This window comes from Tursiops truncatus, chromosome 15, assembly GCF_011762595.2.
Source record: "Tursiops truncatus isolate mTurTru1 chromosome 15, mTurTru1.mat.Y, whole genome shotgun sequence".
NCBI classification, from domain to species: Eukaryota; Metazoa; Chordata; class Mammalia; order Artiodactyla; family Delphinidae; genus Tursiops; species Tursiops truncatus.
Genome location: NC_047048.1, coordinates 47492849 through 47517034, shown reverse-complemented (window position 1 = coordinate 47517034; position 24186 = coordinate 47492849). Strand labels below are relative to the sequence as shown.

At 39.9% G+C, this 24186-nt stretch overlaps 1 protein-coding gene across 3 annotated transcripts in view; it reads left to right on the top strand.

Moving 5' to 3' along the window:
- SPTLC3 (serine palmitoyltransferase long chain base subunit 3) overlaps positions 1–23263 on the top strand; it is a 134419-nt gene extending 111156 nt beyond the window's left edge. For 2 of the 3 annotated variants that reach the window (XM_019941427.3, XM_019941430.3), the window contains 3 exons: positions 3213–3348; positions 8460–8589; positions 13944–23263. In XM_019941427.3, coding sequence (XP_019796986.1) covers positions 3213–3348; positions 8460–8589; positions 13944–14057 — 380 coding nt within the window. In that variant the 3' untranslated portion in view covers positions 14058–23263. Of the gene's footprint in view, positions 1–3212; positions 3349–8459; positions 8590–13550; positions 13917–13943 lie in introns of those variants that run through there. The other variant, XM_019941428.3, reaches the window with a different exon arrangement.
- The last annotated feature ends 923 nt before the right edge of the window (positions 23264–24186 follow it).

Below are 24186 nucleotides of genomic sequence, written 5' to 3'. Positions count from 1 at the left end.
GATCTCAGCTCACTCATCATATATTGACTTCCTCACACTCGGTCCAATCTCTTTACTATGGACTCTCATAACACCACATAGCATTCTTTACCACACTCATCAGAGTTGCAACTTTATATTCATTTGTGTGATTTATTTGATTAATGTCTGTCTCCCCCATTAGCCTATAATCTCTTCCCTGTTTCTGTTTCTTCTCTTCCTGTTGCTATTGACCAACCTTGCACTGCCCACGTCTCTTCTTCACGGGCTACCATAGCTTCTACTGACCAATGGCTTCCTCTATCTCATAGATTCTGATAATATGCTTTTCTCTCAGTGCCCCTCAATTTCTAGTCTTCCTCCAATTGTTGGCTGTCTCTAATTTTTTTTACATTCACACTCTACCAGCAAAACAATCTTATTGGTTTGATTCATATGTACAATCTCTTCGGCAAACTTCTCATGACAGACCAACTCATGACTCCCTGGGCAATACTCGAATGGACTTCCCTAGGGTCAAGCATGTCCTGCATCCATGGGCTGTAGCCAACATAGTGGACAGGTCAGCTTTCCTGAGAGAGTACGATAAATCAGATACTTTCTCCATCACAGTCTGCTTGCTGAGAACTGGCAGAGCTGGGGAGGGATATTCCTGGAGAACCAGGATTGGGGAAAGAGTAAAGAGTAGAAACAGAAAACAAGCAGGGACAATTGAGGCATTCAACAACCTCCTCTTTGGTTGGTGTTCCACTCAACGAAACCACCATTCCTTGGCATACATCGTTAACAAATTTAAGATGTCACAGGAGTCAAGTCCATTTATATCTGATGAGCAAAGTAAAACTCTCAACGGAAGATCTGAAGTATTTGGGAAGTGATAGAACCCAGTGAAAAATGTCAGATGATTAGATTTTAAAAGTACCTTGGAAGGGTAAAGGCCTATCTACTTCTGGTTCATAGTTACTCCTTGGGAGCAGCCCTTCAGGCCCCAAAGTGAAGGGGTTCACCGGTCCTCCCTTGTGGCAGATCCTGGACTCTAGTCTTTGATGCTGTACCCCACGCCCTTACAACATGAGGCTGCCAAAATCTTGTTCAGCCCTCAATCTCTCAACTGGCTCTACTAGAAAAAATTGGTATAACAATGATCATAACAGCTGTTAGAAATGAGTTTTACTGAGCTTGAGGAGAAGAGATGGCCGCCATCCTTTATCTGGGTGGACATGATCAATTGCTTCTCTTGGACAGAGCAACATAATATAGGGTTAACAGCACAGATTCCAGAACCAACTGCCTGGGTTCAAATTCTGGCCCTGCTACCTACCAACTATGTGAACTTGGGTAAGTTACTTGTCTCCTCCTCATGTATGACATGAGATTATAGCATCTACCTCAATATAGTTGTTGTGAGGACTAAATAAATCATTAAATGCCAAGTGCTTATAACAAAGTTTACATTACATATCTGTGAGTTACAATAATTATTGCTGTTGATATTACTATCGTCCTTAAGAAGTCACCTCATCCAATTATTGGCCTCCTGTATTACTCAGGACATATCAGCTCATATTCTACTGACATATCAGTAGAAATTCAGCTCAACGTAGCTTCAGTAAGAAAAAGAAATGTAATGGTTCACACAGCAGGGAAAGTCCAAAGGATGGGCTGACTTAGGCACCGCTAGACCCAAGAGTTCCAATGATGCCATCAAGACTCTTGCTGTCTTGTGCCTTGGCTTTCTTCTGAATCAGCATCATTCTCAAGCAGGTTTCCTCCATGGTAGCAAGGATGTAGCTTGAAGATGACCTTGTTTTTACACTTCTTCCTCAGTGGATTTGAAAGATTGGTAGGCCCTGGTTGTGTTCCATCAATGACCCAATTTTCAGGGGGGTGGAGTATTCCAATAGGCCAGGCCTGGGTCACACAATACCCCTGTAGCCAAGAGGAAAGGTGGAGCCAACTCTACCTGAACATCATGGTCCCCTGGAGGAAGGATGCTGAGCAGGAGATACCCGCTGCTCAACCCTTTGTCAAGGCACGGTCTGGGGCCATGTCTCCAAGAAGAAACTAGAAGACTGTGATGACATGTTTATTGAAATTTTTATCCATTTTCCATCTAAAGAGTTACAAACACACTCAGGAGTGATGTTCAAAATATTGAATAACTGGTAGAGTAAGAGTTGATCAGTTTGAATGGATGCCTGACCAATCAGAATGGAGGTCAGCTGTATCAGCAAATTCCTGCTGAATGGCAACGCTGCATCAAATGCAAACATTGGACTGATTTCTCAGGGACTTAAATATCCAATCCTATTCAATCTTCCTTATTGAGCAAACACTCTCTAGCTTTGGCTAGTTTATTCACTTACCTGATTAGAGGCAGAACTGAGGAGACAGATATCTCCAGAACTCTTTCTACTCTTCAGTTCCCTTTGGTCATCTCATAATGTGTGTGACCTTCCCACTGGGATACGCACTTAAGACAGAAGATAAGCTTTTGAGCTGAAGTACCGATAACCTTGAAATGGGCACATGTACCTTGCTTGACCTTCTGTTGGGGGCCAACCCTGTCATTTTTTCTGTCTGGAGAAAGCAGAGGGCCCCCTCTTTCCTTTCCTCTATTACTCTATCACCACTGAGTGCCTCACAAAATAGTCCCAGTCTCCAATGGATCTATCTGTCCAAGGATATGCTACCCCTTCAAATTCAGATTGGATGAAGTGTTCTTTGATTAGAGACCTAGATGAAGGGTTACTTAAAGGGCCAGCTCAGCTTGGCTAAAAGGCCACAACCAACAACTGGTATGGGGTGGAGTGTGTGTGTGTGTGTGTGTGTGCGTGACTTCTTGTCACACTCTCTTCCCCTGAACTAATGTGCCTATAATACTTAGCAGAATCCACACACAATAGGTGTCTAGTAAATGATAGTTCATCTCCTTCCTTCTTGCTAGACACCCTTCCTGCTCCCCTACTGCCATGCAGCCTAGCCTGGCTTTGGTTGCCAGCAGTACCCAGCAGCATCATTCCCCCGGATCCTGCCTTCTAGGCTCAGGGCAGATCCCAGGCATCAGTGCTCACACCTGCTCACCAGGAGATATTTCCCTACCCTACTTTGACCCCCTTCCAACTCTTAATGCAGGACTGCAGAAAGACTTAGGAACACTTGCCAAGACAGTCTGACCTTTGCTTCCCTCTTCCGGGTGGGAATTGATGGATTTCATGCCTGTTTCCTTTCAGGGTTGCAGAGAGTACAGCAACTTGCAGAAAACACAAGATACTTCAGACAGAGACTGAGTGAAATGGGATTCATTATCTATGGCAATGAGGAATCTCCTGTTGTTCCCCTGCTCCTTTACATGCCTGCTAAAGTAGCGTGAGTATCCAGCAGACTCCCAGAATAACACCTAAGCTCCAAGGTGATCTGACAGAGATGGTGCTTTTGACACCACAGGGCTCTTTCAGCATAGGTATTGCTTTGCACTTTGAGCGGGACGCTGAGTTCAGAATTCACTTGTCCAACTTCTCAGAAACTACCTGCCTGCCCATCAGCAAGACCTTTTCACAGATCTTGCGGGAAGGGAGCCAGGTACTGCGGCCCATCATTTCCAAGCTCTGTGAATTGGGTGGAGTCACTTATCTCAGGCCTCAGCTGTAAATTGATGATGATCCTGCACTTCTTCCTGCCCCCAAGATCTTTCTCAGGGAGAACCTCAAAACACCATCTCTCCCAACATTCAAAAGCAACATTACCAGGCTCTGTGCTTTCTCCCATTGCACTCTCACGGCCATCCTCAAAAGAAGGCACCCTCATGTGTGGGGAAACTGAGGCTGAGAGCAGTTAAATAGCTTCCCAAAGCCATACCAGTCAAGCAGTAGTAAAACCAAGAGGCAAACCCAAACCTAGGCTTACTCCAAAGCTCTTGCTCTTAACAAAAAATGTTAACACCACTCCTGTAAGCTTATTTGGGGTTGTTTTCCATCGATTGCAACTCTGAGGTTGAGCATTAGTAAAAACTGCATAAAAAGGAAAAATGACTTTTCTCAGTATGGCACAGATGAATTTATACGTGAGCCATCTCCAATCTGCTAGAGAATAATTAACTCTGTTGTTAAAAGGAAGTTAATTAAACGCTTTTCTAGTATAAAATGTTTGTGTATCTGATGAAGCACATGGTAGAAAGTAATTCTCAACAAATGTTTATCAGATTCTAGACATCCTGACACTCCTTTAACACAACCCCATTGTTGGAACTCTCCGTTTGATTCTCTTAACAGTCGAAGTAGATTGGCAGAGTATTAGACGTAGTACAGAAAAGAAGTTCTGGAGCTATTAGTTGAAAACTCATGATGGATAGGACTGAGTTATATGTTCCTAAAAGATGGATTTTTTGGAGTACACTTTTGGGTCATTTCACCACAGCAAAATAATAAGCAGTTAAAACACACACATGAGTTGCCCCATGCACCACAGCTGTCCACCACTCAGCCCTTTGTTCATAGATCTGGATCAGGAAATCAATGCCTGGAGTAGCCAAGAAGACAGTGTGCTTCAGAAATGTCATAGGATACTGCTCTGTGCTAATGGCAGGAAGGAGTGACAATGGTGATTCCAACTGGCAGATAACCCCAAACTCTTTACCATCTGATCTTGGATGACAGGAAAGAAAACCCACGTTTACTCAGAGTGGTTGGGGAAACGGTATGTTCTGACCCTACATGTAGTCCATGCCTATCTAATATTTTATGATTAGCTGAAATGAAGACACCAAAAGTAAACTTGTTTCATTTTAGAGAGTGTCAACACCAGAGGGTGGCGGTAGGGAGTGTGCTGGATACTTCTGACTTTGATGATAGAAGCTGGAATTAGAACCTCAACAGGCTGGGAACATGAATCCATCCAATGAGAAGAGTCCATGAAGAATAAAAACAAATGCATTTCAATGCAAGAATTCAAGTGCACGATGACAGAACAAAAGAGAGAGTTCCCCTCCTCCTTTATATGCCAGGAGTCCTAACTAGACAAAGCTAATGTGAAAAAGGAAAATTAAACTGAGAGGGAGTTTCCTGGAAAACTTATGTTCTAAGGTATAATGAGATGTTTGGAATGAAAAAGAAATTTGACTCTGCCTCTTCCTAGCTGGGGGATCTAGGACAAGTTAACCAACCTTCTGAAGCCCCACTTTTCTCATATTGAAAATGGGATAGAATAGGACCTATTTCCTAAGATCATTTGAAGATTAAACAAGATGAAGTCTAGCAGCATTTGGCATGTCATGCCTTAACATAGGAGCTACTCAGTGTTGGCTGTTATTATTAATAGTATTAATAATGTATATAAAGCACTTCAAATAGTAATTGACTAAGCGCTCAATCAGTGGCAGACATCATTATTACTACTACTACTACAGCTACAGTGACGATAATTGTTCGTTTCAACAGAGTATAAGATTGAGTCATCGTGGTTGCATGGCTAAGGAGGCGCTAACATTGCTGGATGTTACTTATATGCTAAGGAAGGCTCTTAAACCCAGTTGTCACCCATTGAAGGTGGGATGCTTAGCCCTGGTTTACAAATGAAGACACCTAGACACCCCAAAGTCAACCTAGTTTCTCAGGGTCACTCACATTGTAGGTACTAGAGGCCGGAATTCAAACCAGTTGCATTTGCCTCCTAAACCAGTGCTCTCTTCAACGCACAACACAGCCCATAGGGGAAAAATACACATCTCTTTAAAGCAATACAGAGTATAATTTAACCCTCTTTAATGTCATCACTGGTGAATCAAAAGGCATCCATTATGACAATGGGAAAAAAAATCTGATTATTTGAGTTGTTAAGAAAAATAGAACAGGTTAGTTACAAAAGGTAATATTATCTAATGTTGGCAGGAGTTACTGCTGCCCAATCTTGTTTCCTGCACTGATATTTCTTCAATGGAAAGTTGAAGGCAGAGAACCTTTTGAAACGGAGTTAATTGGCTAAGCCAGTGTATGAGCACTTGTTTCAATTTGCTCATTTAAAAACTTTTGATTTTTCTCAAAGAACTGTGATTACTCCATATTTCCACCTACTACAGAATGGAGACATTATCTCCAGCCAGGTATCCTTTTGGATAAAGTCCTGTTTGCAATTCTACCACTGGAATCTTCTATGGAGTTTAGTATAATGCGATTTCACCCATAAAACATTCACTTAAATAATCAAGAATATATTGTATTTACTATTTGGTACAGGGTTGACATTTTCCATCCTCAGGCTTCATCACACACTCGGAGGATGGTGGTGCAGAAGATGCAGTGATGCTGCTGCGTGCAATGCAATGCTAATGTTGTACTATTATTATTCTTATTCACATAGTTTAGCTTCTTTCAGCCTATGCCAGCTCTAATTTGCTTTGGGGAATACAAACCCAGAGGCAATCGCATACATTAGCTGAAGGAGGCTAGGTTTAGTAGTGTAAGTTTTAAACTTAGAACTGCTCCGGGGAGGCCTCAGGTTAGCCTAATGAATCAACAGTCATATATTTCACTCCACATTCTTTGGCAAAACTTACTTCCTCTGGTACAAAGAGAAGAGTGCAGACAGTGAAAATGGTCTTTGGGGAGTTCCGAAAACCGGCCCGATCATGGGTCAGGTGGTTTGGACTCTAGCAATAAAAGCACTTGACTTGTTTCTCAGACAATTACGAGCTCTCACCCTGTGCAGTTCCGTGGGCAGCCTTCCATAGGGTGATCAAGAAAAAGAAAGAATGGCTGTTTTCAAGCTTCCTCAGTTAGAAAGCCCCATCTCCTTGTAAACTTCGCAATCCAAATCAAAGGCTATATCTTGCCATGGCCAAGCCAGGGGGCCAGAGAGGCTGTGTGTTTGGTAGTTCTTGCAATCTCCATTGCTTTCTTTGATAACCTGCGTTCTGCACGAGGAAACCAAAAGGCAGACAGCTAAACGGGAGGAGGATGAAAGACCCCTGCGTCGCGGATTCTTCCTGAGTTATGACTCAAGGTTTCTGTGGTGCTGTCAGCTTCCAGCCTAAAATAAGACACCAGCAACCTCTTAATGCTAAGAACAGATCTGAGACATTTATCCTACTTGAGGGCAAAGCATCTCAGTGATTAAGGATTCCTGCGGGGAGCGACGGAGCACAAAGGGGAAAAGGCTCACTTGGGTGCACATGCCTGGGTCTGACATTGGATCTCAGAGCAAGAAGTTTACAGACTTTGAGAGCTGGGTATTCTAGAATCGTTACTGAGATTAGCTCTGAAATAAAAAGAGGCTAGAAGCAGTTAAGGGGAAGGAATCATAGCTTAAAAAGGTTTTACTCAGTATCAAAGAGCTTTGTAATTCTATGACCTACAGCTTCCAGGTGGCTTCTACCGACCAGCCTCTGTGTGTGTGCATTTCTCTCCCTCCCTCCTTCCCCATCCCCCCTTAATCCAGCCAATGGGTTTATTATCCCTGAACATACACATAACAAATGAGGAGACCCTTGCTATTTCCTGTCTTTGGCTTGATGGAAAATAAAATCTTTGTCTCTGGAAAGATAACATGGCTTGGGATTGGCTCCTGCAGATCCTCTGACCCTGATCCTGAAATTATAGTCACGAAGTAGAGGCTTCTTAAAATTTCCACACCGTATTATCAGTATGAAGTTTTTAAAGCATATAGGTATGCATCTAACATATTTTTCTTCAGGTAATTGCATTGACTAATGGTTTTTATTCCTTAGGAACCCTGCAGACAAAAGATTTTACATATGTGCAGACTTGTTAAACCAGGGTCACGTGCACCAGCATTTTCTGCTCAATGTCAAAGACTCTGTGCACGTAACTGTCTAATGAGTGCAACATACCCCACAGTACACACACTCAGTTATGGGTACCATCAAGTGACTGGCTGCCACATTTCCTTATCGGTTGTACCTGAGAGAAGTTTCATTACTTCAGTCATCTTCTACTTACTTTAAAAAAGTAGGGACGGGCTTCTCTGGTGGCGCGGTGGTTGAGAGTCCACCTGCCGATGCAGGGGACGCGGGTTCGTGCCCCGGTCCGGGAAGATACCACATGCCGCGGAGCGGCTGGGCCCGTGAGTATCACAAAAAAAAAAAAAAAAAAAAAAAATAAGTAGGGACTTCCCTGTTGGTCCAGTGGGTAAGACTCTGTGCTCCCAATGCAGGGGGCCGGGGTTCAGCCCTGATCGAGGAATTATTGGGTTGGCAAAAAAATTCGTTCACGTTTCTCCGTTACATCTTATGGAAAAACCCTAAAGAACTTTTTGGCCAACCCAATAGATCCCGCATGTCACAACTAAGAAGCCTACATGCTGCAACTAAAGATCCCGCATGCCACAACTAAGACCCAGTACAGCCAAAATAAATATAAATTAAAAAAGAAAAGTCAATTAGCCACATTCCTTTTTTTTCCTTTTTTTCTTTTTGCAGTGTAATTTTGTCATCTCTCAGTTAACCTCCTTTTTAACATTTCCCTTAGGGCTTTTGCAAGGCATCTATTAAAGAGAAAAATCGGCGTGGTGGTCGTTGGATTTCCAGCTACTCCCCTTGCAGAAGCCCGGGCTCGGTTCTGTGTTTCAGCAGCACATACGCGGGAGATGTTAGACGCAGTAAGTACTCCACAGCCCAGCAGAAGCGACAGGATGGGGTCCTCGGATTCTGAGCACGTTCTTTTACTGAGCTTGCTTGGGTTTCCCTGGGTTTCTCTTGGATGGTTTAAGAAAACAACACTAATAACACTCACTGCTAAAAAATAAAAATAAAAAATAAGGGTATCCTAACAATGCCCAACAATGTGATCAACTCAGCAGATAGAAAAGGAAATCAGCTCAGTGAAGACTTGAGTCAAGTCGGTGTTTTGGTTTCATAGCAAAGACCCACTGAGTAGCCAGACATCCTGCTCTTTGCTTGTTCTTAAAGGCAGACGCTGATCTCACGTGCTATTTCAGCAGTAACTGCCTGCATCCTGGCACTGCTCACAGCCACCACGTCCATCATAAGAAAAGATGACCCAAATAAGCCACATGTTGGAAAAACAACAACAAAGACAGATCTGTCATATAAGCTCATCCTACGTGAGGTGTAAAGGATTTCAAAACCACATTTCATTGTCCTTGGATTTCGATCTCTGTGTGAATGAATAATATCAGAGAACCAAGCCAGGTCAGTCAGTTTAAGGTTGATGAAGCTGTCTTATAAAATCAATGCAGTTTAGCAAACACTATCAGGTGTCTGCTCTATGCAAAACCCTGGGGCAAAAGTCTAAGAGAACATACTATAAATAAGCACTTCACAATAATATCAGACAGAATAAATTCATCTCGAGAAAGAAATATAGACAACTGCATGAAGGTGGAGTGGGTTATTATGGAGCTATTTGAACAAAACAAGAGACGACAAGGTCAAGGGCAACGGAAACAAAAGGAATGGATCTAGGAATAGACGTTATGCATGCATGAAGCTGCCAAGACTTGGCAAATATTGGATGCAGGGCACGTATGGGGTGAGGGAATCAAGAATAATCTGAGGTCTCTAGCCCTCTAGCAAATAAAGAATGGCAAAACTAAGCACGTATATGAGCTAAGGTATATGGCAAGGAACAGCATAACACCAACAGGACTGGGGGAATAAAACGAGCTCACTTCTAGACATGTTGGGATTACAAATCTATGGGCCAGCTGTGAAAAAGCAAACTATTATATATAGGATGGATAAACATCAAGGTCCTACTGTATAGCACAGGGAACTATATTCAATATCCTGTGACAAACCATAATGGAAAAGAATATGAAAAAGAATATGTGTGTGTGTGTGTGTGTGTGTGTAACTGAGTCATTTATACTTCGATAAAATTTAAAGAAAATAAAATTCAATTCTGGAGCTTAGGAGAGTATGCAAGGCTGGAGCTGCTGTAATCTGAGGAACTAAGGGATCATTAAAGTCAGTGGTAGAAAATATAATTGTCCAAATATAAGTGAACGGGCCAAGCACAGACTCCCCCTACATCCCTGGTTGGATATAGGAATCACAGATGAGGAACTGGGCTTAGATGGCGCTAGATCAATTGGAAAAGTCATAAGCTAGTGTAGTGCTCAACACAGTAAAAAGGAAAAAGCTTCAAGGACGGGGAGGATCAAATGTCCCTGCGATTTTTTTAGATTCTACGTGTAAGCGATATCATATGATATTTGTCTTTCTTGTCTGACTTACTTCACTCAGTATGACAATCTCTAGGTCCATCCATGTCACTGCAGATGGCATTATTTTGTTCTTTTTCATGGCTAAGTAATATTCTATTGATGAACCTATTTACAAAACAGAAATAGAGTCACAGATGTAGAAAACAAAGTTATGGTTACCAAGGGGGAAAATGAGGGGAGGGATAAATTGGGAAATTGGGATTGACATACACACACTACTATATATAAAATATATAACTAATAAGAACCTACTGTATAGGACAGGGAACTTTATTCAATACTCTGTAACGACCTATATGAGAATAGAATCTAAAAAAGAGTGGATATATGTACATGTATAACTGATTCACTTTGCTGTACACCTGAAACAAACATAACATTGTAAATCAACTATACTCCGATAAAAATTAATTTTTAAAAGTGTCTCTACAAAACAGCAGAACATCCAAGTGGGGTGAGAGATGAGAAGAAACCATTGGCTTAGCAGTTAGTAGGATCTTGCTGTTGCTCAGAAAAGAGAGTTTTAGGGGAGTGCAGGGAACAGAAATAAGAATACAAAGAATTAAAAAATTGAAGGGATACTTTGAGCTCGAATTACACACAGACACTCACACGGGTCCATATCTTTCTGCATCACCATTATATTCTAGGACTTAAACCAATGTATAGAACATAGTAGGTACACAATAACAATTTATTAGGTAACATGTTAATAACTGAGCTAACTCTAGATTTTGAGATGATGGGAGAACTTTGCTGTTTTTGTTTTATATATTGTCCAGATTCTCTAAAATGAGTATATTTTAGAGAATATTAATTTTAACAAATTGTTTCTTCTAAATGTAATGAGTGGGTGGTAAGAAATGGTAGGCAAGTCTTTTGAGAAGTGTGTAAAGGCAAAAAGAATAGGTTTAGAAAAAGCCCTTGAAAGTGGGGGAAGACTTGAGCATGTTTACACATCAAGGGAAAAGGGAGCGAAGAGAGGGGCACTGCAGGCATGGGGAGAAGAGGATGTGCCCAGAAGCACGCTCCAGAGACGGCAGGAGGGGATGCACAGCTTGGGTCAATTTGCATCTTTTTTCTGATCCAAACGGCATGGAGGCACTCACGAATACCCAGTTCAATAGATATCAGACCTTGTGATTGTTTTCATGAGTTAATTCCTGCGGAATACTTGGTTTGGAAGGAGCACGGAAACCTCATCTAGACAAATGCCTCTAAACTTTTGAGATCGTCAAATCAATACAAAATTTTGAGCAAGTTTCTTACCCTAAGAGAAGTGAAAAATGATCCCTTGAACAGTCAGGGCATTAAGGTAGCAACTGAACATAAATGACAGTCGCAGAAAATATACAATATTAGAGAAGTCTATTCAGTGACCACGTTTGGAACAAGACAAAAAGGAGGACACTTTACAAACACAAAATGACTTAAAAGGTCCCTCTTCTAACATGAGTGGCAGCTGTTCCGTTACCAAGGACAGCTCTAGCCTTGCTATAATCCTCCCGCCTTCTAGATAAGTCTACGTATGTGTAAACAACACTGAGCTGCTCCAGCTTCTCGACAGCATCCAAGCCAGAACTGGCCCCTGCTTCCTTAGAATCATCTCGTGCACAAGTCCAGATGTGATACGTAGCCCTTCCCAACTCCCTGTTACGAAGACGGTCCTTCTGGAGTGCATATTCCCTGCTGCAGCAAGCTGAATAAAGCCGACTTTGTTTGAGTACTGGTGTGTTTCAGGTAGTTGATTAGTGGGCCTCAACATAAATCCATTTAGAAATAATACATGCATTACCAATATATTATGTACATTTTATAACAGACACAAAAAAAGAAGTTAAAAAGGTTGAGATACCACCTCACACCTGTCAGAATGGCTATCATCAAAAAGAACACAAATTACAAATGTTGGCAAGGATGTGGAGAAAAGGGAACCCTCGTACACTGTGGGTGGGAATGTATATTGGTGAAGCCACTGTGGAAAACAGTATGGAGGTTTCTCAAAAAACTAAAAATAGAACTGCCATATGATCCAGCAATTCTATTCCTGGGTATATATATGAAAAAAACAAAAACACTAGTTCAAAAAGATACATGCACCCCAATGTTCATAGCAGTGTTACTTACAATAGCCAAGATATGGAAGCAACTTAAGTGTCCATCAATAGATGAATGGGTAAAGAAGATGTGGTATGTATTTGCAATGGAATATAACTCAACCATAAAAAAGAATGAAATTTTGCCATTTGCAGCAACATGGATGGACTTGGAGGGCATTATGCTAAGTAAAATAAGTCAGACAGAGAAAGACAAGTACTGTATGACATTGCTTATGTGTAGAATATAAAAAATACAACAAACTAGTTAATATAATAAAAAAGAAGCAGACATAGAGAGCAAACTACTTGTTACCACTGGGGAGAGTGGGAGGGGTCACGTAAGGGTTGGGCAGCAAGAGGCACAAACTATTGGGTATAAGATAGGCTCAAGGATGTATTGTACACAACACAGGGAATATAGTTGATACATTGTAATAACTGTAAATGGAAAGTAACCTTTAAAATTGTATTAAATTTTTTTTTTTAAAATTTTTTAAAAGGTTGAGATTAAAATGAATCAAAATCCTATGTTTTCCTCCCACATCCTTCATGAATTGTGGTACTTCTCCCCCAGGTGTGTGGGTCCTTCACTTTCAAAGCCACAGAGCTACTCCATCCCCCACCTTCAGGAAAAGCAACAGAAACTACCCCAGATTGGTGCCACTTAAAATGTAAAGCCTGATACTTTTTCCTAGGGCTTATATTTGGTATAAAAATTAAGAAAATAAATTGAAGTAAAAAGAAAATTTTAATTACCCATAATCCTACCACCCAGAAATAAACTATTCTTAACATCTTGGTAGGGATCTTAACTAATGTCAGTTTGGAAGATTTCCCAACGGAGAAAATCCATAAGCCCCATGAGTCATTCATTCTGATGGTAACGATTCTCACTTTACCTTTTTCAAAACATTGGACTCTAATATCATTTCCCTTTTCTTTTGACTGGTTGAGAAAAACAGGCCCAAAAGGTTAAAAAGGCATGCCCAATTCAGTAGCATTAGTGATAGACTGGAAGGAAAAACTTACATTTTGTATATTCTGGATCTCAGTTGTTTCATTTGTAAACTTGGGGCTACATTTACCTGCCTGGATTGAGAGAATTGAAACAGATGAGTTCTTGGTGTCTTGTGGTTTTAAATTCTATTATTCTATGGAGCATAGACATGAGTATTTAAAAGTTGAGGGTAGGAGGAGGGGGGCAGCTGAAGAATGGGAGAGAGAGGAGGAACCTAATTAGCTCCCATAATGTTCCGTTTTCTTCCTGGCCAGGTTGGTTTGCTGTGTCATGAAGAATTAACACAAATGTAATCTGCGAAGTTTTCTTTTTCTTCCACAAGTTTATATATGTCATTAAACTTTAAAATAAATCCTTCAAGGGTAAGCATGGATCAGATGATTTTATTCCTCTCCTCTCACCCCCAAAATAAACTAAAGATTTGTAATGTGGAGTTAGACTATTAAAGAATATGAAAATAAAATGCATTAGCCTCTAACATTCCTCTAGGGCTGACTTATGAACCACAGCTTAATGATTTGGATCTTTCTCCTTTTCTTTAAAATCGAATAAGCTGGCAAAAGAAGAGTGTGGTTCTCTGTGAGCCCCCCAGAGAGCAAGGCCACTTGGGGATTTAAAGAGAACTGATGGAAGGAATCTCTTTGCAGGTTTTGGAAGCCCTGGATGAGATGGGTGACCTCCTGCATGTGAAATATTCCCGGAACAGGAAGTCAGCACGCCCTGAACTCTACGACGAGACGAGCTTTGAACTTGAGGATTGAGTTTCCTGGACCTGAATGGAGCCTAAAGACTTTGCCAGAAAGACCTCCCTCCTTGCCTCCAAAGAAATATGAATAGATTTCTTCTCCTTTCTAAGGACAGTTTTGGTTTCCAAACCAATTTCATTGAGCCAAGGGAGACATGATTGTTGTGCTTTTAATGTCTCTGCAGAGACAAAACTATGGTTCCAGAGTTTAGTTTTCTCTTCCCCTAAGTATCCTGCTGCAAATACACACACACACTTCTTAGAATAGTTTTAACAGCACAGAGCCTGTATTTTAGTTGCTATTGTGCAGCCTCTTTGGTCCAGACCCTTGCAGGAGTTCCAACCAAATAAGAGGGTTTTGATTTTTTAGTTCAGTAGATCTTATTATGTGTTTGCTAATTTCATCTGCAGATGAGGGCAAGGGTGATGGGCAGTAGGTGGACTCCTTGTTACCCATGAAACACCAGCTAGAACTCATCCATATCACGGGGAGTTCCAGGCAGGAGGGTAAAGAAATGTTGCCTCTACCATTTGCCACATTTGGACTTTTTCCAAGGACAAGTGTCAAAAGCCATAGTTAATGTTTCAAGGGAGAGTGCAGGCCTGGCCAGCGGCGACCAAACATCTTTAAAGGAAATTTTCTTTTTCCACTTGCTGGTCTCCTACAGTTTTACAGCTGAGTTTTGAGGTTTGGAAAACTCAAGACTTTTGTTTCATCAGGAAGAGGGCAGAAAGCAAGCAAGCCAATGATAGGCCTAGACTAAAACTGTAAAGTTATAACAACTTGAATGTTGTTGGTGCCATGCAGACTGAATGTTTAGCATCGCTTTTACTACTTTAACGACTGAGTGGTCATTTTCCTATTAAATTTGGAGTACATGGGGGAAATTCAAGTTCCTTTAGAGTTGCCTTTCAAGACTACACTTGAAGAACATATTGATTCAAAAATGACATTTAAAAGTAAATGCTATTCCACTTTTCAATTCTGACCCCCTTCCCCATTCAGGCTTATTAAATACAACTATCCTCTGGCATAAGCACTCCAATTTGGTGCTAAGTGGGCTTGCACACTATTGGGCAACTAACTGGAATTTATTTGAGTTGTCTCTGTCTCTCTTTATCTCTCTGTCTGTCTCTGTATGTCTGCCTGTCTGTCTCTCTCTCTCCTAATGTGAACACAAATTTCTCTGCAAAAGTAACACTTTGCTAATTGGATCTAGTTGGTATGGAAGAAGCCAGGGGAAAACCTTATCTTTATCAAGCTTCCAGATGGTGCCCAGATTGGGAAACACTAAAAAGCAGTGGTGACCTTTTAGCAAAGCTTCTGTAATAGTTCGAATGAGTTACAGAACATTCCACTCCATCAAATGACACTATAAACAAATCACTTCAAGAGAGGTTTGACTTTGCATGACACAGATGGACCAAGGCTTTCATGCTGTGAGCTGGGATAGAAACTCCACCCACAGCTCCCGTGTTGGATGGAGAAGCATGGAGATTGGTTCAAGATGGTGGAGTACAAGGAGGTGCACTCACTCCCTCTTGTGAGAGCAGTGGAATCACAACTAACTGCTGAACAATCATCAACAGGAAGACACTGGAACTCACCAAAAAAGATACCTCACATTCAAAGACAAAGGAGAAGGTGCAATGAGATGGTAGGAGGGAGCAATCACAATAAAATCAAATCCCATAACTGCTGGGTGGGTAACTCACAAACTGGAGAACAATTATACAACAAGAGTCCACCACTGGAGTGAAGGTTCTGAGCCCCATGTCAACCTGGGGGTCCAGCAACAGGAGGAGGAATTCCCAGAGAATCAGACTTTGAAGACTAGCAGTATTTGATTGCAGGACTTTGACAGGACTGGGGGAAACAGAGACTCCACTCTTGGAGGGCACACACAAAGTAGTGTGCGTAATGGGACCCAGGAGGAGGAGCAGTGACTCCAGGGGAGCCTGACTCAGACATATCTGCTAGTGCTAGAGGGTCTGCTGCAGAGGTGGGGGGTGGCTGTGGCTCACCATGGGGACAAGGACACTGGCAGCAAAAGTTCTGGGAAGTACTCCTTGGCGTGAGCCCTCCCAGAGTCCACCATTAGCCCCAACAAAGAGCCCAGGTAGGCTTCAGTGTTGGGTTGCCTCAGGCCAAACAACCAAAACCCAGGCCCACCCATCAGCAGTTGCCTCAGGCCAAACAACCAAAACCCAGCCCCACCCATCAGCAGTCAAGAGGATTAAAGTTTTACTGAGCTCTGCCCACCAGAGCAACAGTCAGCTCTACCCACCACCAGTCCCTCCCATCAGAAAACTTGCAGAAGCCTCTTAGATAGCCTCATCCACCAGAGGGCAGACAGCAGAAGCAAGAAGAACTACAATTGTACAGGCTGTGGAACGAAAACCACATTCACAGAAAGATAGACAAAATGAAAAGGCAGAGGACTATGTACCACATGAAGGAACAAGATAAAACCCCAGAAAAACAACTAAATGAAGTGGAGATAGGCACCCTTCCAGAAAAAGAATTGAGAATAATGATAGTGAAGATGATCCAGAACCTCAGAAAGAGAATGGAGGCAAAGATCAAGATAAAGGAAGAAATGTTTAACAAAGACCTAGAAGAATGAAAGAAAAAACACCTAGAAGAATTAAAGAACAAATGAAAAGAAATGAACAATACAATAATTGAAATGAAAAATACACTAGAAGGAATCAATAGCAGAATAACTGAGGCAGAAGAACAGATAAGTGACCTGGAAGACAGAATGGTGGAATTTACTGCCACAGAACAGAATAAAGAAAAAAGAATGAAAAGAAATGAAGACCGCTTAAGAGACCTCTGGGACAACATTAGACACACCAACATTTGCATTATAGGGGTTCCAGAAGGAGAAGAGAGAGAGAAAGAAACCGAGAGAATATTTGAAGAGATTATAGTCAAAAATTTCCCTAACATGGGAAAGGAAATAGCCACACAAGTCCAGGAAGCACAGAGTCCCAGGCAGGATAAACCCAAAGAGAAATATGCTGAGACACATAGTAATCAATTTGACAAAAAATAAAGACAAAGAAAAATTATTAAAAGCAACAAGGGGAAAATGTCAAGTAACATACAAGGGAACTCCCATAAGGTTAACAGCAGAAACTCTACAAGCCAGAAGGGAGTGGCACAGTATATTTAAAGAGGTAAAAGGGAAGAAGCTACAACCAAGATTACTCTAACCAGCAAGGATCTCATTCAGATTCAATGGAGAAATCAAAAGCTTTACAGACAAGCCAAAGCTAAGAGAATTCAGCACCACCAAACCAGCTCTACAACAAATGTTAAAGGAACTTCTCTAAGTGGAAAACACAAGAGGAGAAAAGGACCTACAAAAACATACACAAAACAGTTAAGAAAATGGTAATAGGAACATACATATCAATAATTACCTTAAATGTGAATGGATTAAATGCTCCAACCAAAAGACATAGACTCACTGCATGGATACAAAAACAAGACCCATATATATGCTGTCTACAAGAGACCCACTTCAGACTTACGGACACATACAGACTGAAAGTGAGGGGTTGGAAAAAGATATTCCATGCAAATGGAAATCAAAAGAAAGCTGGAGGAGCAATACTCATATCTGATAAAATAAACTTTAAAATAAAGAATGTTCCAAGAGACAAGGAAGGACGCTACACAGTGATCAAGGGATCAATCCAAAAAAAAACGATAAAACAATTATAAATACATATGCACCCAACATAGGAGCACCTCAATACATAAGGCAACTGCTAACAGCTATAAAAGAGGAAATCAACAGTAACACAATCATAGTGGGGGACTTCAACACCTTACTTACACCAATGGACAGATCATCCAGACAGAAAATTAATAAGGAAACTCAAGTTTTAAATGACACAACAGGCAAGATAGACTTAATTGATATTTATAGGACATTCCATCTGAAAACAGCAGATTACACTTTCTACTCAAGTGCACACGGAAAATTCTCCAGGATAGATCACATCATGGGTCACAAATCAAGCCTCAGTAAATTTAAGAAAATTGAAATCATATCAAGCAGCCTTTCCAATCAAAATGATATGAGATTAGAAGTCAATTACAGGGGAAGAAAACATAAAAAGCAAAGACACATGAAGCCTAAACAGTATGTTACTAAATAACCAAGAGAAATCAAACAGGAAATAAAAAAATAACTAGAGACAAGTGACAATGAAATCACGATGATCCAAAACCGATGGGATGCAGCAAGAGCAGTTCTAAGAGGGAGGTTTATAGCTATACAATCCTACCTCAAGAAACAAGAAAAATCTCAAATAAACAATCAAACCTTACACCTACAGGAACTAGAGAAAGAAGAACAAACAAAACCCAAAGTTAGTAGAAGGAAACAAATCATAAAGATCAGAGCAGAAATAAATGAAATAGAAACAAAGAAAACAATTGCAAAGATCAATAAAACTAAAAGCTGGTTCTTTGAGAAGATAAACAAAATTGATAAACCTTTAGCCAGACTCATCAAGGAAAAGAGGGAGAGGACTCAAATCAATAAAATTACAAATGAAAAAGGAGAAGTTACAACAGATACCGCAGAAATACAAAGCATCCTAAGAGACTACTACAAGCAATTCTATGCCAATAAAATGGACAGCCTGGAAGAACTGAACAATTCTTATAAAGGTATAACCTTCCAAGACTGAACCAAAAAGAAATAGAAAATATGAACAGACCAATCACAAGTAATGAAATTGAAACTGTGATTTAAAATCTTCCAACAAACAAAAGCCCAGGACCAGATCACTTCACAGGTGAATTCTATCAAACATATAGAGATGAGCTAACACCCATCCTTCTCAAACTCTTCCAAAAAATTACAGAGGAAGGAACACTCCCAAACTCATTCTATTAGGCCACCATCACCCTGATACCAAAACCAGACAAAGATACTACAGAAAAAGAAAATTACAGACCAATATCACTGATGAATATAGATGCAAAATTCCTCAACAAAATACTAGCAAACAGAATCTAACAATACATTAAAAGAAACATGTACCATGATCAAGTGGGATTTATCCCAGGGATGCAAGGATTCTTCAATATACACAAATCAATCAATGTGATATGCCATATTAACAAATTGAAGAATAAAAACCATATGATCATCTCAATAGATGCACAGAAAGCTTTTGTCAAAATTCAACACCCATTTATGATAAAAACTCTCCAGAAAGTGGGCATTGAGGGAACCTACCTCAACATAATAAAGGCCATATATGACAAACCCACAGCAAACATCATTCTCAAATGTGAAAAAGTGAAAGCATTTCCTTTAAGATCAGAAACAAGACAAATGTCCACCCTCACCACTATTATTCAACATAGTTTTGGAAGTCTTAGCCACAGCAATCAGAGAGGAAAAAGAAATAAAAGGAATACAAATTGGAAAAGAAGAAGTAAAACTATCACTGTTTGCAGATGACATGATACTATACACTGATAATCCTAAAAATGCCACCAGAAAACTACTAGAGATAATGAATGAATTTGGTAAAGGTGCAGGATACAAAATTAATGCACAGAAATCTCTTGCATTCCTATAATGCAAGATCAATGAAAGATTAGAAAGAGAAATTAAGGAAACAATCCCCAATACCTAGGAATAAACCTACCTGAGGAGGTAAAAGACCTGTACTCAGAACTATAAAACACTGATGAAAGAAATCAAAGATGACACAAACAGATGGAGAGATATACCATGTTCTTGGATTGGAAGAATCAATAGTGTGATAATGACTATACTACCCAAAGCAATGTACAGATTCAAGGCAATCCCTATAAAATTACCAATGGCATTTTTTACAGAACTAGAACAAAATAATCTTAAAATTTGCATGTAGAGACAAAAGACCCCGAATAGCCAAAGTGACCCTAGGGGGAAAAAAAATGGAGTTGGAGGAATCAGCCTCCCTGACTTCAGACTATACTACAAAGCTACAGTAATCAAGACAATATGGTACTGGCACAAAAACAGAAATATAGATCAATGGAACAGGATAGAAAGCCCAGAGATAAACCCATGCACCTATGGTCAACTAATCTATGACAAAAGAGGCAAGGATATACAATGGAGAAAAGACAGTCACTTCAATAAGTGGTGCTGGGAAAACTGGGCAGCTGCACATAAAAGAATGAAATTAGAACACTCCCTAATACCATACACAAAAATAAACTCAAAATGGATTAAAGACCTAAATGTAAGACCGGACACTATAAAACTCTTAGAGGAAAACATAGGAATAACACTCTTTGACATAAATCACAGCAAGATCTTTTTTGACCCACCTCCTAGAGTAATGGAAATAAAAACAAAAATGAACAAATGGGACCTAGTGAAAATTGAAAGTCTTTGCACAGCAAAGGAAACTACAAACAAGACAAAAATACAACCTTCAGAATGGGAGAAAATATTTGCAAACAAATCAACGGACAAAGGATTAATCTCCAAAATATATAAGCAGCTCAATATTAAAAAAACAACCCAGTCAAAATGTGGGCAGAAAACCTAAATAGACATTTCACTAAAGAAGATATACAGATGACCAAGAGGCACATGAAAAGCTGCTCAACATCACTAATTACTAGAGAAATGCAAATCAAAACTACAATGAGGTATCACCTCACACCAGTTAGAATAGGCATCATCAGAAAATCTACAAACAACAAATGCTGGAGAGGGTGTGGAGAAAAGGGAACCCTCTTGCCCTGTTGGTGGGAATGTAAATTGATACAGCCACTATGTAGAACAGTATGGAGGTTCCTTAAAAAACTAAAAATAGAATTACCATATGACCCAGCAATCCCACTACTGGGCATATACCCAGAGAAAACCATAATTCAAAAAGATACATGCACCCCAATGTTCATTGCAGCACTATTTACAATAGCTAGGTCATGGAAGCAACCTAAATGCCCATCGACAGATGAATGGATAAAGAAGGTGTGATACATACATACAATGGAATATTAGCTATAAAAAGGAAAGAAATTGGGTCATTTGTGGATGTAATTATAGACTGTCATACAGAGTGAAGTAAGTCAGAAAGAGAAAAACAAATATAGTATATTAACGCATATATGTGGAATCTAGGAAAATGGTACAGATGAACCAGTTTGCAAGGCAGGAATAGAGACACAGATGTAGAGAACAAACGTATGGACACCAAGGGGGGAAAGCGGGGGGCAGGGAGATGGTGGTGGTGGTGGGATGAGTTGAGAGATTAGGATTGACACATATACACTAATGTGTATAAAAGAGATAACTAATAAGAACCTGCTGTATTAAAAATTAATTAATTAAATTTAATTTAAAAAAGAAAAATATAGAAGCAAATGTTACACTCCTATACTATTCATTTCAAGCTGAGATAATAAGACTAAGGAGTTCAATAAAAGTATTTTTAAAACAACACAGATATAACTGGGCTAAAGTTTAAAATAATACTAACTATAAAATAATAATCACAATAGATAGCACATATTGCATGTTTACCATGTATAATGTACTATGTTAGAATCTTTAGATAAATTAACTTCTTTAATCTTCAAAATAACTCTGTAATTTTGTTTTATTTTTGTCCCCACAGTAGAGATTAGGGCACTGAGGTCTCCTCTGAGATTGAGAATAGCCTGTGTCCTCCTAATCACTATGTCTTCATCACTTGGGGGAGAAGAAATACAAACATCACCAAGAGGCATCAGGGGCACTTGCAGGAAATTCACGTGCCTCAAACATTTATATATATATATCCTGTCTAGGTGGGGTTCCTCCTGGTTCTAAATCACTACAGTAAAGAGCTACTAATTGGAAAATGTTCTGTCCCTCAGGTGTGTCAGTTAAGGAAAAAAGTTTAAATCATTTTTTCAAAGAAGACATACAGGTGGCCAACAGACACATGCAAAGATGCTCAAAATCACTAATCATTAGGGAAATTCCAATCAAAACCACAATGAGATATCACCTCACACCTGTCAGAATGGCTATTGTCAAAAAGACAAGAAATAACAAATATTGGCAAGGATATGGAGAAAAGGTAACCCCTATGCACTGCTGGTGGGAAAGTAAATTGGTGCAGCCACGATGGAAAACAGTATGGAGGTACCTCAAAAAATTAAAAATAAAACTAACATATGCTCCATCCATTCCAATCCTGGGTATTTATCCAAAGAAAACAAAAATACTAATCCAAAAAGGCATCTGCACCCCTATGTTCATTGCAGCATTATTTACAATAGCCAAGATATGGAAGCAACCCAAGTGTGCATCAATAGATAAATGGATAAAGAAGATGTGGTACATATATATACAATTGAATATTACTCAGCCATAAAAATAATGAAATCTTGCCATTTATGACAACATGGATGAACCTAGAGGTTTTATGCTAAGTGAAATAAGTTAGACAGGGAAAGACAAATACCGTATGATTGCACTTATATGTGGAATCTAAAAAACAAAACAAATGAACAAATAACAAAACAGGAACAGAGTCATAGATACAGAGAACAAACAGGTAGTTGCCAAAGGGGAGGGAGATAGGGGGAGGAGAGAAATAGGTGAGGGAGGGTAAGAGGTACAAACTTCCAGTTGCAAAATATATGAGTCACTGGTATGAAATGCAGAATGTGGAGAATATAGTCAATTATTATATAATATCTTTGGTGACAGATGGTAACTAGACTCTTGGTGGTCATTTTGAAATGTATAGAAATATTGGATCACTATGCTGTATACTAGGAACGAGCAAACAAACAACCTCACAGAAAAAGAGATCACATTTGTGGTTACCAGAGGTGGGGGTGGAGGCGGGGAAACTGGATGAAGGCAGTTAAAGGTATCAACTTCCAGTTATAAGTTAAATAAGTACTAGGGATGTCACGTACAACATGACAAATAAATGAACACTGCTGAATGTTACATATAAAAGTTGTTAAGAGAGGAAACACTAAGGGTTCTCACAAGGAAAAAAATTTTTTTCTATTCCTTTAAATCTGTATCTGTATGAGATGATGGATGTTCACTAAACTTATTGTGATAATCATTTCATGATGTATGTAAGTCAAATTATTATGCTGTACACCTTAAACTTATGCGGTGCTGTATGTCAATTATATCTCAATAAAGCTGGAAAATATATATAAAAAGGTGATCAGCTTTTGGAAAGCTTTTTATGGGGAGATTATAACCCCCCAGTAGGTACATCAGTTTAAAAGTGGATCACATGGTAAAGCTCCTCCTGGACTTTTGCAAGGAGTCCTATAAGCAGAAGAGGAGAGGAAGGGGGCCCTGAAAATGCAGTTGCCCAATCCAATGACTGATTTTGATAACTAAATTCCAACAGAGACTAAATTCCCACTCTTCTCAGTGAACTGCAGCTTTCCTTGTGCAAAGAAAATGTATGCTGTATAAATGTGCCAAGAAAAGCAAGACACATAGATCTTTTCTCTTGAAAATGTACATTTAAATGAAATTGATCTCAGTTAATTGTCCAAAATGCATCTTCATCAAGATCCTGGAGTCCTGGGAAATTGATTACATTCTCCAATACAAGATCAAGGACATACCTCTGTCAGAAAGTCTGTGTTGAATATACACTTAGGAGAACAACTTTAATCCAAGTGGAATGTTTCCTGAGCATATTAGAGGGGCTCGGGTCCCAAAGGGCTGGTGATATAAGAATGTATGTCATAATAGGGTAAGGTTGGTCAAGAGGGTGCTTGTGAGAATTTTTTATAAGAAAAAATCTACTGCTAGGTTAGTAAAACCATCATTTCAATTCAATAGGGATTATTGGGTCTCAAAAACGATACCAGAGACAAAAATGTCCCATTGGTTGGTTCTGTTTGGAAAGGTAATTTTCTAACAGAACATAATGTTTTGCACCCCCAACCCTCCCAGTTGTGGTGTGCACGCATGTGCGCGCATGCACACACACACACACACACACACACACTTTCCCCTTCCTTTACAGATCAAGCAAGAGTATAAAGATACAGAAATGAGAATTTGGTTGGCTGATAGATAGATGGAAGATGCTGTCTCTGAAAATGACCTTCAGGGAAGCAGAAGATA